This window comes from Gopherus evgoodei, chromosome 2, assembly GCF_007399415.2.
Source record: "Gopherus evgoodei ecotype Sinaloan lineage chromosome 2, rGopEvg1_v1.p, whole genome shotgun sequence".
In the NCBI taxonomy this organism is placed as follows: Eukaryota; Metazoa; Chordata; order Testudines; family Testudinidae; genus Gopherus; species Gopherus evgoodei.
The window spans coordinates 32,719,735-32,739,641 of record NC_044323.1 but is presented as its reverse complement, the minus strand read 5'-3'; the positions used below and the strand labels follow the sequence as shown (position 1 = coordinate 32,739,641).

Genomic DNA, 19,907 nt, shown 5'->3' with positions numbered 1-19,907 from the left:
CTACACAATGGAGAATAATTAGCTAGGCATAGTACCTCTGAAAAGGATCTGGGGCTATAGTGGATCACACATTAAATATGAGTCTACAGTGTGATGCAGTTGCAAAAAAGTCCACTATCAAATAGACTGAGATAGTAGCAGTCTGGTCACCATTTTGGAGTATGAATCTCACACAACCCACACAGAATGCTCAAGATTAATCAAGCTTTGTCTGGATGTGTGTGATTATGGCAAGTTAAACTTCTGCAAGAATATTTATTTAATGAGAGAAATATTATTTATTTAATGAGAGAAATATACTTTAATTAGAACTATGTGATATCTAAAAGTGTATTTTGCAGTTCAAGAATAGATTTGAAAAAATGACGGCAACTGGAGATGAAATTGCCATAGTGGGGATAGGATGCAATTTTCCTGGAGGTAAGTTTTGAATAAATACAAATCACAATACTGATAGAGTGTCAAAGAGTGCTATCATTCAATCCTCTCTTTATTTTACTATGTGATAAGATGAACAGTAAGTTTGTGCTACTGTGCAATATGTAGTAATATCATATGAAATGGATTGCATTATTAGTAAGTTCAAACTACAAAATGAGGATCTGGATTTAGATTTGGAACACTCCCCAATGTTTTAAGTTCAGAGAAGACATTTGTAAGTTAATAGTGAAAGTCTCACTGCTCCAGGAAGTAGTGTGACTGACTCTGTCACTTCCCGCTTCTGACAAATAAAGGACTTGATCGAAAGCCCATTGAAGTTCCCAGGAATTCTCCCATTTACTTTATTGGCTTTGATTAGGCCCAAAGCATTAACTTCCATGTGACTACAGTATCTTAGTGTATCTATGGTAAGTTTGTGCTACCGTGCAGTATGTAGTAATATCTAGTAATATCTAGTCCTGGGGGAATTGTGCACCACTGCACACGTGCATAATTAGTGTGCCACAAATACCATACTTTTTTTCCTTGCAGAAAGTAACTTCTGCTGGAAAGTTGTTGCAGTTCTGCCTTTTGCCCACCAGGGGCTGCTGTGGCACTAGAACAGAGCAGCTGCTCCCTCCTGGAAGCAGCCCCACCTGCCAATGGGGAAAGGAAGAGGTTGCCTGCCTGGCAGCGCCATGCATATGGGGCCAGGTTAGGAGACAGGGGGATAGACAGTGTGGGGCTGGAGGATGACAGACTGGGGTTCATAAGTACTGTTGCGGGAGGGAGGACAGGGGCTGAATGGAAGTGCAGGCACTGGGCCATATGGAGATGGGGGAAGGGGTGCAGGGCCACATGGTGGAGAGGGTGGCTGAGTTGGGGCATAGAGACACATGGAGATGGGGGGAGGGCGTTCAGGGACACAGAAATGAGGGAAGGGGGCTTTCTGGGAGACACAGGGGCACATGGGGGAGGGTGTGCAGGGACACATGGGGGTGGCTGAGTGGGGTGAAGGAACATATGGGGATGGGGGGAGTAGGTGACTCAATGTGGGTGCAAGGACACATGGGGACAGGGGAAGATGTGCCTGACTGAATGGGAGAGCCTAGAGGTCAGCCATGGTCTGCATGCGAGAGCTCCCTAACAATCCCTCCCCACCCACCCCCAAAAAAACCTGTTCCATATTTCTCCCCTACACACACAACAACCCACCACATTCACTCCCAGACTCCGTTCCTCTCCCTCTGCTCCCCCATTACCCTTGATTGCCCCAAGCTTTTGCTCTGCTTCTGAGGGGAGTGGAAAATACGGTTTTGTATTGTAGTTCAAATGAATTACTCAAAATTCTGTATTTATATGCCTAGTAAGGAATCTGACAAAAGAAACCCATTTCCTGAATCTTTTTCAGTGTCCGTATTGTTACAGACATATTTGCTGACAGGTATTTTGAAATAAATTACCAAACTAATTGAACCTTTTGTGATTATACTGTGTTATTTTGACAAATAAAATATGCAGAATTTTGCAGAATTTTAAAATATTGTGTGCAGAATTTTTAATTTTTTGGAGTAGAATTCCTCCAGGAGTAAATATCATAGGGAAGGGAATGCATTGTTAGTAGGTTCAAACTACTAAATGAGGATCTGAGTTTAGATTTAGAACACTCCCTGATGTTTTAAGTTCAGAGAAGACATTTATAAGCGAATACTGTAAGTCTCACTGCTCCGGGAAGTAGTGTGACTGACTGTCACTTCCTGCTTATGACAAATAGAGGACTTGATCGAAAGCCCATTGAAGTTCCCAGGAATTCTCCCACTGACTTTATTGGCTTGGATTAGGCCCAAAGCATTAACCTCTGACTACATTCCTCTCTGTGCTCCTGACTTCTGCTTCCATAGCAACAGGATGGGACCCAATCTCTACTAATTGCTTCTTCACACCTATAGACATAAGGCAGTTTTTCATTGCTTTGAGATTTAGAGCAAACCTAACCCAAACTGTTATTTAAGAACAGCTTGTAAAACTCATGAGTTTTTTAACATGATTGTCAAGAGTTCAGTTCAGAGCTCTGTGTAGCTTTAAAGTTTTGCTCTTTCACCATCAGAAGTTAGTCTAATAAAATATGTTATCTCACCCACCTTATCTCTCGGATATCCTGGGACCCTCACAGTTACAACATCACTGCAAACAACTGTTCACATGGAGTAAAAAGTGGGGTCATTTGTAGGCTACAGGCCATATTGAACCTAAGCAGGTTCAACCCCATTAAGATCCATGCTTGATCCCGAGTCTGCAATTTGCTCTAATCTGCTAAATGAAAAGACCATGGTGATGTTATTCTGTAGCTGTTATAGAAACATAAATACTCCTAAAAAATCTGAGACTACTAGACAAGGTCATGGAGCAGTAACCAAGAAGTATGCGTCAGCTTTCAGATAATGTGGCTGTTTGATTACATTTTATCAGGGTTTGCCATTATTTTCTGTCTCATACACAAACTGTTCTGGCAACTTTGAGAACTTTATGGACTTTATGGACAATACCAGATTTCTGTGCATGCATACATTCTAAAACAGGATTTTCTTTTTAACACTGTTTATTATTATCATAACCTAGTCCCAGATTTGGACCTTAGCATCCAAAATATGGGGGTTAGCATGGAAACCTCCAAGCTTAGTTACCAGCTTGGACCTGGTAAAGCTGCCACCACCCAAAAAATTAGAGTGTTTTGGGGCACTCTGGTCCCCCCAACAACCTTCCCTGGGGACCCCAAGACCCAAATCCCTTGAGTCTCACAACAAAGGGAAATAAACCTTTTCCCTTCCCCCCCTCCAGGTGTTCCTGGAGAGAGACACAGAAGCAAGCTCCGTGAATCTAAACAGAGGGACTCCACCCTCCCCGTTCCCACAAGCACTTCCCTGTTCACCCAGAGGGAATGCAAAGTCAGGCTAGTAAATCTAACACACACAGATTTCCCCCTGACTTCTTCCTCCCACCAATTCCCTGGTGAGCTGCAGACTGAATTCCCTGGAGTTCCCCACTAAAGAAAAACTCCAGCAGGTCTTAAAAGAAAGCTTTATATAAAAAGAAAGAAAAAAATACATAAAAATGGTCTCTCTGTATTAAGGTGACAAATACGGGGTCAATTGCTTAAAAGAAATATGAATAAACAGCCTTATTCAAAAAGAATACAATTCAAAGCACTCCAGCAACTATAGACATGTAAATACAAAAAAACATATAAATCACTATCTGATCTTTTGTACTTACAACTGGGAAACAGAAGATTAGAAAGCAGGAAACAGAAATAATCACTTCTCATAGCCGAGAGAGTACAGGCAGAAGACCAAGAACAAAGGACTCACACACAAACTTCCCTCCACCCAGATTTGAAAAAGTCTGGTTTCCTGATTGGTCGTCAGGTCAGGTGTTTCAGATTACTTCTTTCCAGGTGAAAGAGACGTTAACCCTTAGCTATCTGTTTATGACAATTATGCTTTCATTATTACCCATAGACCATTTCTATAGCAGCTGTAGGTTATATTTCCCATACGGGATTTGCAAACTAGTCATTCTTACTTAGATGACATGCACTGGCCCATCCCATTATATGAACCTGAATTATAACCACAGACATAAAAATTAGATACAGTTTAAACAAGCATACATAATCCATGCCAAAGAATCAGGCTTAAAAATCTGGTTTTGAAAAAAATACTAATTCTGAGCCAAATTCACCATGATTGAGGTTGCAGGAGTTAAAGCTGCCTGCTTCTTTATAATGTCATCTGAAAGTGAGAATAGGCATTCGCGTGGCATTGTTTTAGCCGGCATCATAAGATATTTACATGCCAAATGCGCTAAAGATTCGTATGTCCCTTCATGCTTCAACCACCATTCCAGAGGTCATGCCTCCATGCTGATGATGGGTTCTGCTTGATAACAATCTAAAGCAACGCACACAGATTCATGTTCATTTTCATCATCTGAGTCAGATGCCACCAACACATGGTTGATTTTATTTTTTGGTGGTTCGGGTTCTATAGTTTCTGCATTGGAGTGTTGCTCTTTTAAGACTTCTGAAAGCATGCTCCATACTTTGTCCCTCTCAGATTTAGGAAGGCACTTCAGATTCTTAAACCTTGGGTCAAGTCATATAGCTGTCTTTGGTACTTTCTTTGCGTTTCGTCAGTGAAAGAGTTCTTAAATCAAATGACACATTCTGGGTCATCACCTGAGACTGCCATAACACAAAATATATGGCAGAATGCAGGTAAAAGCACAGAGCAGGAGACATACAATTTTCCCCCAAGAAGTTCAGTCAAAAATTTAATTAACATATAATTTTTTTAAGGAGTGTTATCAACATTGAAGTATATTCTATTATTGTTTAGCAGTGTGATTAAGACTACAATTAATTGTGATTGTTTTGAGTTGAGTTAATCACTTGAGTTAACTGCGATTAGTCGACAGCCCTAGTAAATTCCTAAGTTTAAAAAAAAAACTTAAAAAAATGAAAGAAATCCAAATTTCATGGAGTAGAAAGATCCTGACCCCCCCATGGATCATCATCAGGGCAGGGATCTTTAGTTCTGCAGCACAGTCCTTCCCAGTTGAGTTAATGAAGTACCTGAGAGCACTATAAGGTTGGTATCTTCTTGGTGGACTTGTCACTACAGGGGGATGAGACATACACACTTTGACAGTGGGTTTTACAGCTATTTGCTAGACAGCAAAATAATGTTGAGTTTCAGGAGTAATAGGTTCAAATCCCAATTTCTTTAGGGGAATGTTATTTAGTGGTTATGGTTATCCTCTCCCTGTCCCATTCTGTTCCTGTCCCCTACTCCCAGTTTGTGTCTCCTGCCCTTTTTCTATCCCCCTGGCTCCTGCATGTCAACTCCCCTCCCCCAGCACAGCTCCTGCTCCTTCTTTCCTCACTTCTATCCTCTCATCCCTGGCTGCTGCACCCGCCTTTGTTCCTTTCTTCCTCATCTTCTGACCCCAACTTCTCCTGCCCCTGTCCCCCCACTCCCAGCTCTTAACTCCCTTCCTTCCCTGCCCTCCATCTCTTCCATCCCCAATTCCCATTCCTCTGCATTCAAATCACACACTGGGAGCACTGAGCACAGAGGAAAGACAGTGTCCTTACAGGTCTGCAGCAGCCAGAAGCAGCAATTGAATGGAAAGTTCTGCTCCTCCTTGCATCCCCTGGCTGGCGCATGCTCAGTCACTCAGCAGGGATAGCGCATATGCCAGAGGTGGCCAGGCTGTGGCTCGCAACAGTTTTACATCTGGGTAAACGCTGTTGACTTCAATGAAGTTAACTTACAACACAACAGTGGACAGGATTACACATACTGTGATGCAGGAAAGCAGGTAGTTTGTTCACACTGATAAATATTGAATTGTGATCAGTATATATTGGATATGCTTCATGGCAGACATGAATGTTTCTGATGCCATTAATAGCTAGGAAAATAGCTAGGTCATTAATAGCTATGAAAAATATCCCACTGCTTCTCAAAATGGAGACAACAGGATTTTGTGGGGTTTGCTTTTTTGTTTTGTAATTTTGTAAATACTCGGAGTGCAAGAAGTAACAGAAACACCGTTCGTTTGCAGAGCTTTAAATTCCTTGTTACTGGAGAATTTACATTTCCTTATCGCCAGTCATTTTTTAAAAAAAGAATATAAAATTTTTCTTTTACAAGGTAGATCTAGGAGATTTTCTATGTCGGTATGTGCTGTTGAGGGGGAAAAACATTTAATCCTATTTTAAAAATTATTGATGCAACAGGTGAAGGAATCAACAATTTCTGGCAAGTACTAGTGGAAGGAAGAAACTGTACTGTAGAAGTAACCCCAGAAAGATTCAATACCAGAGACTGGTATGATCCAGATGATACCAAACCAGGAAAAATATGCACGACACGAGCTGCACTTATTGATGGGTAAGCCTGTTTCTATGCTCCTAAACCATTAGTCAAATTTCTTACATTAGATGTTAAAGTGTAATCCTCTTCCCAGTGAAGTGATTAGCACTGGCTTGAGAAGAGCTACCAAAATTCACACCATCTGAGAATCTGGCTCCTTGTTCATAAGATGAGCTGGTTGAAACGGAGAAGTTCCATTCCACAGGAAATTTTGACATTTCAAAATGTCTGAAATTCTGAAATGTTCTGTTTTGGAAAAATCAGACTGTTTCCGTTCATGTTTTTTCTAAAAACAAACAAACAAAAAACCAGGCGGTGGAGCCTGACTCTATGGGACACCCTAGGAATCCTCTGCCTGGGTTCTATTGGAACTTCATTGGTACCAAACTGTCTCTGCAGATCATTTTGATTTTCACAAATCAGCAAATTCTGACTAAAAATGTGTCACTGGAATTTTTCTAGCCACTTTTATTGTGAAACCTGACAGTGCTATATCGAAATCTAATATATATCTATAGTTATATAGGTATATATTAGTATTTTTTATAATAATAATAAATGCAAATAATAATCTTATTTCACTAGGTTAGTGGTATAACATTTTTTAAAAAAAATTTTCTTAATATTTTTTTCTTCCATTATTTATTTCAATTCTTTATATAGTTGTTTTTTCAGTGAATCCCTCTGACTACTTGGCAACTATACTGTTGTAAAGATAAATATTTTTGGAGGGCATGCTTAACATAGATAGAAGAACAACATAAGAACAGCCATGCTGGGTCAGACCAATGATTAATCTAGCCCAGTATCCTGTCGTCTGACAGTGGCTGGTGCCAGATGCTTCAGAGGCAGTGAACAGAACAAGGCAAATTTGAGTGACCCATCCCCTGTCGTCCAGTCCCAGCTTCTGGCAGTCACAGGACTTGGAACATTGAGGCAATCGTCACTATTAGCCGTTGATGGATCATTCACTTATTTAATTCTTTTTTCAACCCAGTTATAATCTTCATCTTCAACAATGAGTTCCACAAGTTAACCGTGCATTTTGTGAAGAAGTACTTCCTTGTTTCTTTTAAACCTTCTGCCTATTCATTTCATTGGGTTATCCCTGGTTCTTGTGTTATGCGAATGGGTAGACCACACTTCCTTATTCACTTTCTCCACACAATTCAAGATTTTATAGATCTTTATCATATTCCTCCTTAGTCGTCTCTTTTCTAAGACGAACAACCCCAGTCTTTTTAATCTCTCCTCATATGGAAACTGGTTCATGCCCCTAATAATTTTTGTTGCTCCTCTCTGTACTTTTTCCAGTTCTAATATATCTTTTTTTGAGATGTGTCAACCAGAACTGCACATATTATTCAAGGTGTGAGCATACCATGGATTTATATAGTGGCATTATGATATTTCTTGTCAATATTTTTCCCTTTCCTAATGGAGCCTAACTTTCTGTGAGGTTTTTTTTGTTTTTTTGTTTTGTTTGTTTTACTGCTGCTGCACATTTAAGCAGATGTTTTCAGAGAACTATTAATGAAAACTCCAAGGTCTCTTTCTTGAGTGGTAACAGCTACTTTAGACTCCATCATTTTGTATGTATAGTTGGGAATATGGTTTCTAATGTGCATTACTTTGCACTAATCAACATTGAATTTCACCTGCCATTTTATTGCCCAGTTTTGTGAGACCCCTTTGTAAATCTTCAGACAGCTTTGTACTCAGGTATCTTCAGTAATTTTGTATTGTCTGCAAACTTTGCCACCTCACTGTTTATCTCCTTTTATAGCTCATTTATGTATATATTGAGCAGCATAGGTCTCCGTACATATCCTTGGGGACCCTGATATTTACCTCTTTCCATGATGAAAACTGACCTTTTAGTCTTACCCTTTGTTTCCTATCTTTTAACAAATTACTGATACTTATCCCATGACTGCTTACTTTGCTTAAGAGCCTTTGGTGTGAGATCTTGTCAAAGGGTTTCTGGCTCATCCGTGTCCACTTCCTAGTAAACTCCCTCAAAGAATTATAATAAATTGATGAGGCATGATTTCCCTTTACAAAAGCCAGGCTCAATCTTTCCCAACATACGATGTTCATCTATGTGTCTGATAATTTTGTCCTTTTCTATAGTTTCAATCAAGTTGCCTGATTATGAAGTTAAGCTTAGTGGCCTTTAATTTCCGGGACCACGTCTACAGCCATTTTTTGAAAAGAGGCATTCTGTTTCCTGTCCTCCAGTCATCTGGTACAGAAGCTCATTTAAGCAATAGGTTATGTACCACAGTTAGTAGTCCTGCAATTTCATATTTGGGTAATTTCAGAACTCCTGGGTGAATACCATCTGGTCCTGGTGACTTATTACTTTCTAATTTATCAATTTGTTCCAAACCCTCCTCTTCTGATACCTCATTCTGGTACAGTTCCTCAGATTTGTGACTTAAAAAGAATGGCTCATGTGTGGGACTCTCCCTCACATCCTCTGCCATGAAGACCAATGCAAAGAATTCATTTAACTTCTCCACAATGGTCTTGTCTTCTTTTAATGCTCCTTTAGCACCTCAATCATGCAGTGGCCCCACTGATTGTTTTGCAGGCTTCCTGCTTCTGATGTACTTAAAAAAAAATTTGATGTCAGTTTTTGTGTCTTTTGCTAGTTGCTCTTCAAATTCTTTTTTGGCCTGCCTCATTATACTTTTACTTGACTTGCCAGCGTTTATGCTCCTTTCTGTTTTCCTCAGTAAGATTTGCCTTCTCATTTTTAAAAGATATAATTTTTCTTCTAACCACCTCTTTTTGTCATGGTGGCATTTTTTTGGTCCTCTTACTTTTTTTAAATTTTGGATATACATTTAGTGTGAACCTTTATTATGGTGTTTGCAAGCATTTCATTCTTATGACAGTTTCTTTTAATTTCTCTTTAACTGGCTTCCTTTGTCATTTTCCTTGCTACAATTTAATTACATTATGGTCACGTTTGTACTTGGTATATTTGTAGCTTAACTAGCATGCTACTTTCTGATGTGAATTTTACCTGGAGAGATACAGAGGTTTGGCTTGTCATGTAATCACAATTGAATATGCAACACAAATAAACTCTCTCATAGTGCATGCTGTATATATCATAGAATCATAAAAATGTAAGGCTGGAAGGGACTTGAGAAATCATCAAGTCCAGTCCCTGGCACTGAGGCAGGACCAAGTAAACCTATACCATTCATGATAGGTATTTGTCCAACCTGTTCTTAATCTCAGTAATGGGGATTTCACAACCTCCGTTGGAACCCTATTCCAGAGTGTAACTATGTTTAGAATTAGAAAGTTGGCAAGTAAAGCAGGGCAATTACTTCATGTGTGTTGCATACTCATGTTACTGCACCCTAAAATGACATTAGCTTTTTTCACAACTGCTTCACATTGTTGACTCTCATTAAATTTGTGATCAACTGTAATCCCCAGAAGCTTTTCAGCAGTACTACCATCTATTCAGTTATTCCCCATTTTGTAGTTAAACATTTGATTTTTTCCCTAAGTGCAGGACTTTGCATTTGCCTTTGCTGAATTTAATCTTGTTCATTTCAGACTGCAGGGAACCACGGAAGACTGTGTAACGGCCTAGCTAGGGTAGTTCCGCTTACTCGGCGGCCGGTCACTGTAGGACACGGCACGCCAGTTATAACTTGCTCTTAACTGGTTACAGCCAGTTTGTATGGCCCTCAGCCAAAGGGCGGACACCGCCTGTGGAAAGTCCCTGGCCTTTGGCCAAAGGGCGGACACAGCCTGTGGAAAGCCCTTATTTGCTTATGCATGAGTTGTGTTTGTATTCTGAATATATAGCTGTATGGTCCCGGTCCCGCCCTTGGACTCCATACCAGGCCAAGCTTCCGTGCGCTGGGTTCCCTGCCTCTGTGACAGCAATGCCAGGAGTCCCCATTGCGGGTGTGTCACTATACCTTCATTAAAGCCAATAACTCACAGTGTGTGTGGGCCTCGTTCTTGCAGAGCACCCTAGGTAGGCCTGTAGCTTCCCAAGAACCTTACACAGACCAATTCTCTAATTTATCGAAGTTGTTCTGAATTCTCATCTTGTCCCTGAAAGTGCTTACAGCTCCTCCCAAATTGGTGTTATCCACAAATTTCATAAGCATACTCATCACTCCATTATGCAAGTCATTAATGAACATATTGAATAGTACTGGACCCAGCACTGACCTACATGGGACCTCACTAGTGTGACAGACCCAGACCAGTGGGGTACAGGAGTCTGGTAGAGGGCAAATATTCTGGTCACTGGATGAGTAGTTTTCTGTTCCCTGAGTGACCAGAGCAGGAGCTGCACTAGCATAATCAGGAACCTGCTAGAACCAATTAAGGCAGACAGGCTGATTAAAACACATGCAGCCAATCAAGGCAGGCTAATCAGGGCACCTGGGTTTAAAAAGCTCACTTCAGTTTGTGGTGTGCGTGTGAGGAGCTGGGAGCAAGAGGCGCAAGGAGCTGAGAGTGAGAGGGTGTGCTGCTGGAGGACTGAGGAGTACAAGCGTTATCAGACACCAGGAGGAAGGTCCTGTGGTGAGGATAAAAAGGGTGTTTGGAGGAGGCCATGGGGAAGTAGCCCAGGGAGTTGTAGCTGTCATGCAGCTGTTACAGGAGGCACTATAGACAGCTGCAATCCACAGAGCCCTGAGCTGGAACCCAGAGAAGAGGGCGGGCCCGGGTTCCCCCTAAACCTCCCAACTCCTGATCAGACACAGGACGAGCTGACCCAGACTGTGAGTTCCACCAGAGGGGAAGATCACTGAGGAGAGCAAATCTGTCAATAGGTGCAGGATCCACCAAAGTAGAGGAGGAACTTTGTCACACTAGATGTACTCTCCCAGTTTGATAGCAAACCATTGATAACTACCCTTGGATTACACTCTTTCAACCAGTTATTCGCCAACTTTATAGTAATTTCACCTAGATCACATTTCCCTAGCTTCCTTATAAGAATCTCATGCCATTTCCTGATTTGTATTTCTTAGATTTAACACATTTGACAACAAGCTGTTTGGAATTAGTGATGTGGAAGCTGAGCGCATGGATCCTCAACAAAAGTTACTCCTGGAATGCACGTACAGAGCACTGGAGGATGCAGGAGTCACAATGGAACATGTCAGTGGCACCAAAACAGGGGTTTTTGTTGGTAAGCTCGCAGTCTAGTGGTGAACCAATTCATAAATTTAGCATCTTGGAAAACAGTGCACATTTCCATATACTTTACATAGTTATCTAACATTATTCGTTTAATGATGGAATATCTAAAGCTACCATGCTCTGAACAATGCTGCATAGTGTATGTTATAAACAGCTGACATTGTCTAATGAATTAATTGTATTGGTCATTAGTACATAAATCACAAACAGCACTGCCTGGCTGAGGGGGATGGACATTGTGCTCTCCGGATGGAAGTAGTAGTGTGGAAGCTTCCCTTGCACTCCTGATGACTCTGGCAGCCTTTTGCCTCCAGCTCCTGGTGCTCCAGCTGGTCAGATTCCTCTCTCCTCCCACTGCCTGGCTGCATATCCACACAACCAGCAACACGGCCCTTTCCCCTCATCTACCTGCTCACAGGGAGTCTATTGGGAGTGCAGCTCTTGCTCTTGCCTCACTCAACCCAATGTCTCATAAGCCAGCTAAGTCCTGCTTGGCCACATGGGATGGGGATGGTTCTTATAAGGCCTCACTGCCCTGCTCAGCTGCATAGGGCTGTGTCAATATTGAACACTAATGCCTGGGCTACACAAGAAAGTTGTGCTGGTTTCACTAAAAATGTGATTTTAAAACCCAGTCAGTTAAAATAGTTCAAAAGATTCCACAGACTCGGTTTCAGTTTTAAACAAGGCTTATTTTGGTTTAGTTTAAGTTAATTAGGAATCATTTTAAGTTAAATCAAAATAGGGGTTTGTCCTAGTGTCACTGAATCAGTTTAGAATCACACCTTTAGCTAGACCACTGCAACTTTCTCCTGCAGACGAGGCCTTCATGTCATTTAATACCTTCAGACAAATTTCAAATGTTAAATATGTAGCTAAGGAGTAAAATCCTGGCCCCACTGAAGTCAATGGGAGTTTTGCCATTGACTTCAGTACAGCCAGGATTTCACTCTAGGTGCTGATGTAGGGTGGCACATGATAAAACTACAAGAGCAAAGAACACCACTAGGTTTGGATCTGATCATATGTTTTAATCTCTCTCGATAACATGAAGCATGTCTGCTGTTTTTACAGGTCTTATGAACCGAGACTATGAGATCATCACAAGCAGAGCAGTAACTGAAATAAACCATTATGATGGGACTGGGGTAGCAGTAAGCATAGCTGCTAACAGAATTTCATACACTTTTAATCTGACTGGACCATCACTTTCCATCGATACTGCCTGCTCATCATTTCTTTTTGCTTTGCATTACGCCACGCAAGCAGTTAAACAAGGTACTGGGACTAAAAGTAAATAAGAAGATAAATTAGGGATGATACTGTAGTTAAGTTACTAAGCTATATATGTGCAGTGTCTCACTGGAATTTGACTAATGTTACAGCTGGTAAGGGCTAAAACCATTTGTTTTTTGCCATTACCAAAATGAAAGTTTTCATCTTCAGTTCAACCAATACAGGTTACAGAGCTTTATACCACCTGTGACAGCCAACAGCAATTGTCAAACAATATCACTGATTTTTGGCACCCATAAAAGATGTAAGCCTTTGTTAGTGTCTGCCATTCTTTCAAATCACATTATCATGATTCATGAAGGGGTGGATGTTTTTTGTTTTTATAAAAGACCAAGAGTGTTTACTCTCTCAATGGCTTTTATTAATATGCTGCTGTCTATTCAAGCCCATTCCAAACACTGAGAATTTTACCATCTGTTGGGTTTCAGGGCCTGAAAGTTTGAATATGTCTATGCACTTTCAGTGAGTCAGTTCTGTTTTTATAATTTCTCTGCAAATACTATCATTTTATCACTAATGGGCAATGTTAACAATTCCAAATATTACTACAGTGTATTAATGTAAATCTGTAGAGATGCACAGAAGATGGAAAACAGTCACACACTTATTTTACCATAGGAGATTGTGAAGCGGCTCTGTGTGGAGGAGTGAACTGCATTATAGATCCCCGCACCTTCGTATCTCTTAGTAAAGCAAAAATGATCTCTCCTGAGGGGATGAGTATGCCCTTTACTAAAAAGGCAAATGGTTATGGAAGAGGAGAAGGCTGCGGTGTTCTTTTACTGAAGCCACTAAAAAAGGTAGGTTCATTTTCACAGACCTTCCAAAAATAAGATTTCCAAATACCCAGGGCTCTGCAATTCCCATTCTAATATGTCCTCTTATGGGACGACATATTCACAAATCTGGACTCTTCTACTGTGAGGTTAATATCCAGGGCTAAAATATGTAGGCACTTACCTTAGTATAAGAAGGGTACATTTAACAGTTAAACAGAATGTTCTGTCTGCTCTTGATCTTCTTTCTATTATAAAAATCCCAAATGATCCCATATATTTTTTCCTTTTTTTGAAAACAGGCACTAGAAGACTATAACAGAATATGGGGAGTTATAAACATCAGTGCAATAAATCAGAGTGGAAGATCCGTGACTCCAATCACAAGACCATCTCAGACAGCACAGGAAAAGTTACTACGCAGCATTTATCTGACTCATGTTGACCCATCAGTTGTGCAGTATGTTGAAGCACATGGCACAGGAACTCCTGCTGGAGATCCTACAGAAGCAGAGAGCCTAGGTAGCATCATTGGTAATAACAGATCTCCTAAAATGCCTGTTCTAAAGATTGGTTCTGTTAAAGGGAATGTTGGCCATGCTGAATCAGCTGCTGGGGCAGCTGCATTAATTAAAGTTCTTTTAATGATGCACCATGAAACAATTGTTCCATCTTTGCATTACAGAGAGGATATTAGTAGCATAAATGCAGAGAAATTAAATCTATCAATTCCAACGACTGTAGAAAAATGGGAAGAGTCGAGAGAATTTGGAAGAGTAGCTGGTGTCAACTGTTTTGGATTTGGGGGAACCAATGCCCATGTTGTTGTCAGACAGTTCAAGCAAATACAGGTTCTTCCCTCTTTTAAACGACTGATTGAATTATTTGTACTCTCTGCGGCTTCAGGCAAATCCCTCAAATTGACAATGGAAGACACAGCTGAGCAGTTAAACATAAGCAACTCAGTAACTCTCCCAAATCTGGCCTATACATCTGCCTGTAGAAGAAGCCATGTAAATTACAAGTACAGAAAAGCATTTGTTACAAACTCTCTTCGACATTTACAGCAACAAGTTGCATTAGCAGCTAAAACAGAAATAACTCCGTCAAAGATGACTCCACAACTAGTTTTTGTGTTCTGTGCTAATGGAGTAAATTTCAAAGGGATCTGCAGGACATTATTGAGTTCAGAGCCAGTATTCAGAGATAAATGTAAAGAAATAGAAATGTTATTTCAGCAATACGTACCCATCAGCCTCCTGGGATTAACAGAAAGTGAATGTGAGGATTTGCCCAGGCCAGAAATTGCCCAGCCATTGCTTTTTACTCTCCAGGTTGCCTTAACTTCTCTTCTTAAACATTGGGGAATTAAGCCCGTGGCTGCTGTTGGCCATTCAGTTGGAGAAGTTGCTGCCGCCCATTGTGGAGGGTTTCTTTCCCTTGAAGATGCCGTTAAAGTAATTTATCACAGGAGTAGGTTACAGGCGAAGGTTACCGGAGGCAGAATGTTGGTAGTTGGTAACATCCCTGTTCAAGAAGTATCAGAAGCCCTTGGCCCGTATTCTGGGAAGGTGTGCATTGCAGCTTTTAACAGCCCTTCTTCCTGTACCTTGTCTGGAGATGCAGACTCTGTGAGTGCCCTTCAGAAAGAACTAGCTCAAGTGTTCAGCAAGAGAGACATATTTCTTCATGTTTTACATGTCCCAGCTGCATACCACAGCCACATGATGGATCCAATAATAAAGGAGATGATGGAGCATTTACAGTATTTGGAAAAACAGAAGCCGGAAATTGAAGTGATTTCAACATTGACTGGAAAGGCTGCTTCTGTAGATGATTTCACTACAGGCAGGTTCTGGGCCCAACATGCTCGGAATCCTGTTGCTTTCACACAGGCCATAGTGACTTCAGCTAAAGAAAAGGACAATGTTGTGTTTGTTGAAATAGGCCCAGAAAGAGCATTACAGAGGTATATAATAGAAACGCTAGGCAAAGAAACTAGAGTTTTGTCCTCCTTGCAAACTGATAAAGAATATCAGACTCTTCTTAGCCTTGCAGGGAATCTGTTTGAACTGGGATATAATCCTGACTGGCATCACTTTTATGAAGGGTATCAAAGTATTCCAGCAGCATTTCCCAGGTACCAGTTTGATCGTAAGAAGCTAATGACCTATTTGGACATCCATCAACAAGCAAATCGAAGAGCTGTAAACCCAAATCATCCTTTGATTTACAGTTTGAACAATGAGAACACCAAATTCAGCTGCCCAGTTTCCCAGGCATCAGCACCCTCTTTATATGAGCACAAGAACAATGGTGTTGCTTTAGTTCCAGGTGCATTTTTTGCAGAGCTCGGTTTGGCATCTGTAATGAGTAGTTCGAGGCCGAAAGTGCCTTTAAGTACTTGTCAGATTAGTATCAATTTTTTGGCCCCTTGTGTTTTAAACCAGAATTCCCATGATTTAAAGATAGAATTGGCGTCACAAAAAACCGTGACAGATTTCAAAATACTGTCATCCTCAGCTGCAGTTTATGCATCAGGACAAATTACCAAGAAGTCTGAAGCTGCAGTGGAAGAAAACAGCATCTCCTTTCAAGACATCTTTCAAAGGTGTAAATCAGTAGTTACTGCAGATGAGGTTTATGAAACACTGTCTCAGGTTGGATTTCAATATGGTTCCATGTTCAGACAGTTAAGTGATATATTTTATTGTGAAGAGCTAAAGGAAGCTATAACCACCATAAAGGTGAACAGAGAGACAAGAGAAGAGATGTCTGACTATTGTATCCATCCAGTGCTGTTAGACTGTTTTCTACAGATGACCGCTGTCATGACAACAATAACTTTCCAGACCAGAGCAGGCTTTCCTTCCGGCATAGGCAGCCTTGTAGTTTTCAGACCTTTGGAGGAGGAAATGATGATATATTTGAAAACAAGCAAATCAACTGGGAACTACTTAGAGGTTTGTGGATGCTTTGCAGATAAATGCGGCTCTGTTTTGGCAGAACTGAAACGTGTTGGGATCATCTTTATGAAGCCAACATCCCCCAGAGACAACGACTTGCTCTTTGAAAATAAGTGGAAAGAAATATTTCCCGCTCAGATCATAGGAAGTTTAGGGGAAGCACCCAGAGTCATTGTGTTTGCAGACAAACTTGGAATAGCTCAGCAGCTCAAAAAATACTTACACAGTGATTCGAGATATGTTATGTATGAAGATTGGGAAACATTGCTGGAAGCCAAGAGTTCAGAAATGACCGCACAACATAAAATGAAAAAGGAGCTTGAAGACTACCAGGAAGTTTTGTTCATGTGGGGAATTCAGAAGTTAAATGACGAGTTCCCAGGAAAAGTGGTGGCACATTTAGCTAAGTGTTGTGAAGCGTATCGCCAAATTATTGTGGCATTAAGAGAGAAAAAATCCAGATGTTCAGTTAGAATAATCACCTACAGAACAACAGATAGAAATGTAGATCATCTTAACCCTGGATTTGCTTTGTGTGGCATGACGAGAACCTGCATAGTTGAAGTTTCAGAAATCACATTTCAGATGATTGACATCAGCTCTTCCAGTACATTGGACATCTCAGCCTTAGCAGATGTTATTGTAAAGTACGAAGGACAGGATCATCCAGAAATCTGGATTCATCAAGGAAGAATTTACACTTCGGAAATCAGACGCACACCATTTAAAGATGTGGATTACAGTCAACCTTCAAAGTCTCTTCAGAACTCAGAGACGTTCACTTTATACACTACAGATCCTTACCAAGTGAAAGATTTATCTGCTGAAATAGCCAATAATACCATTACTCAACTTGCAAATCACAGTGTTGAAGTTCAAATGGATAAAGTATGCATCCATTCAGAAGACTATTTTCCTGTTAGCGTTTCAAGCTGTAACTTTGGGAATACATTGTATTGGAATTCATATACAATAGACAAACATAAGCTTTTAGCTCTGGACTTCAGTGGCACAGTAACTGCAGTAGGCAGTGAAGTGAAAAAAGTTAAGGTGGGAGATCATGTGGCTTCATGCTATCCAGTTGTTGCATCATCGAGAGTCATGGTTCCAGGGACAGTTTGTTTCAACATCAAGAAGTTTCCATGCTTTAGAAATGTCCCTTGTGTGTCATACTTTGTGGTAGCATGGAAAATTGTAAATCAAACATTACCAAAGGTGAAACACAGTGGGACTTTAGGTATTATTTCTACTGACCCAGAGTCAGTGTTATGCAAAGTGCTCACTCTAACAGCACAGGAAATGGGCTGGAGAACAGTACTTGCAAAACCTACGTCTGATGAGTGGCAACGTGTAAATCAGTGCCATGCCCTTGTTTATTTGCCTCCAGTAGATGAAATGTCTAAGGAAGTTCTAGTCCATCTTTCCCATCTCCAAGACCTTGTGATAGTACATGATAATCAACAGTCTGAATGTTTTCGATACCTAATTGGAAGTGATCAAGAAAACATTCGTGTTCATGTACTGAAACTTTTCAGTATCTTTCAGAAAGCATCTCTGAAACAGTCTGTAAGGGCTGTCCAGGGATGGGTCAAATCAATGCAAAGGAAACAATTTAAAAACCTATCATATTCTGTTTTTCAGCAGATTGAGGACATTGAAAGTACAAACACTGCAGCGACCTCCTATTTCACCTGCAAATCTATCCCTCTGGCTGTGCTGAAAGGGGATGTGGCGACCAACAGGATTTCAGACATACCAGTATATGAAGCAGAGAAGAAAATGTTTAAGCAGAATGCGGTTTACATAGTGGCAGGGGGGCTCACTGGGCTTGGATTTGAAACTGTGAAATTTATAGTCCAGAATGGAGGTGGCTGTATTGCAATACTTTCAAGGAGCAATCCAAGCAGTGAGAAGCAAGAAGAAATCAAGGCTTTGCAAAATCAGAGTGAAGGGAGCAGAATAGTCAGTTTGCAGTGTAATGTTATTTCTAGCTCTGAGGTTGAGAAAGCTATGAGTTCAATTGACACAATCTTTCCAAAGAGCCCAATCAAAGGTGTATTCCATAGTGCTGTGGTTTTGCATGACGGATGTCTTGAAGCTCTGAACTTATCTCACTTTGAGAAAGTGTTAAGTCCCAAAGTTGCAGGGGTAATAAATCTTCACCGGGCTACCAAGGGGCAGGAACTCGACTATTTTGTGTGTTACTCCTCTGTGACTTCATTTCTTGGAAATTCAACACAAGCAAACTATGCTGCTGCTAATTCTTTCCTGGATGTTTTCTGCCACTACAGGAGGAATTGTGGACTTTCAGGACAATCCATTAATTGGGGTGCCTTGAATCTTGGCTTATTGCTAAATCAAAACAAGATTCAAAATATTTTGGAATCCAAAGGCATAGATATTCTGCAGGTACATGAAATTTATGAATATCTTAAAAAAAGTTTAATTCTGAATAATCCTCAGCAAGCTGTAGTAAAATTACATTTTGGAATGCTAAGCAATCATGTTCTTTCTCGAATAGCATCACTCAAAAGTCGCTTCCGTACACTCATTTCAGAAGAATTTGGCAGCAAGCTCGAGCTATCTGAACAAGGAACCCCTCAGAATTTATCTCCTGTCAGTTCTGAAGATTATATCACCTCTCTGGTGAGTCATCTCAGTAGTACAAACGTGAGTGATCTTACAATGAACACATCACTTGCATCACTGGGCATGGACTCTATGTTAGCCATGACGCTACAGAATCGTATCTTTCATGAAAGAAGGGTGGAGATCCCCCTTGTGAAACTACTTGATCCTCACACAAATATGTCAAGTTTAGTACGACTTTTAGAAGAAAGTTCTAATGAATGTGGGTCACTTGACAAAACAACTCATGTAGCAGAAAGTATCGATGATGGAAGCTGGTTATAGGAACCCATTTCATGTAGTAATTTGGTAACTTTGGAATTACTAGGACCCTAGTGATTTTTCAAAACAATCATCATACACTTTGGGTAGAGTAAAGCTTTGAATTATAATAAGTTAGTTCTTTACCACCAAACCAGCTTAGTTTTGGTACTGCACTTTACTCATACCTTCTCTGTGCAGCACACATTTTTTTGTTAACTTGTATTAGTAAAAATACAGTAAATGTATATACATCTTTATTTTGCAGATTTGTATATGAGATAAAATATAAGTAAACTGTATATTTTTTCTGTTTGGATATTAATGAACAATAGATTGATCTGTATCTTAAATTATGAATATACTAAAATAAAACAACACAATATCTTAGCAATTGTTTTGTGATTTATATTATTACTTGCCTA

The 19,907-nt window shown here is 40.4% G+C and overlaps 1 protein-coding gene across 1 annotated transcript; it reads left to right on the top strand.

Annotated features, from left to right (window-relative positions):
- Nucleotides 1-362: 362 nt before the first annotated feature.
- Nucleotides 363-19,506, top strand: LOC115644807 (mycolipanoate synthase-like). The gene is made up of 6 exons (XM_030549273.1): nucleotides 363-420; nucleotides 6,224-6,377; nucleotides 11,384-11,544; nucleotides 12,630-12,833; nucleotides 13,470-13,651; nucleotides 13,930-19,506. Exons 1-6 carry the CDS (start codon nucleotides 363-365, stop codon nucleotides 19,504-19,506), a joined length of 6,336 nt encoding a protein of 2,111 aa, XP_030405133.1.
- Nucleotides 19,507-19,907: the final 401 nt, after the last annotated feature.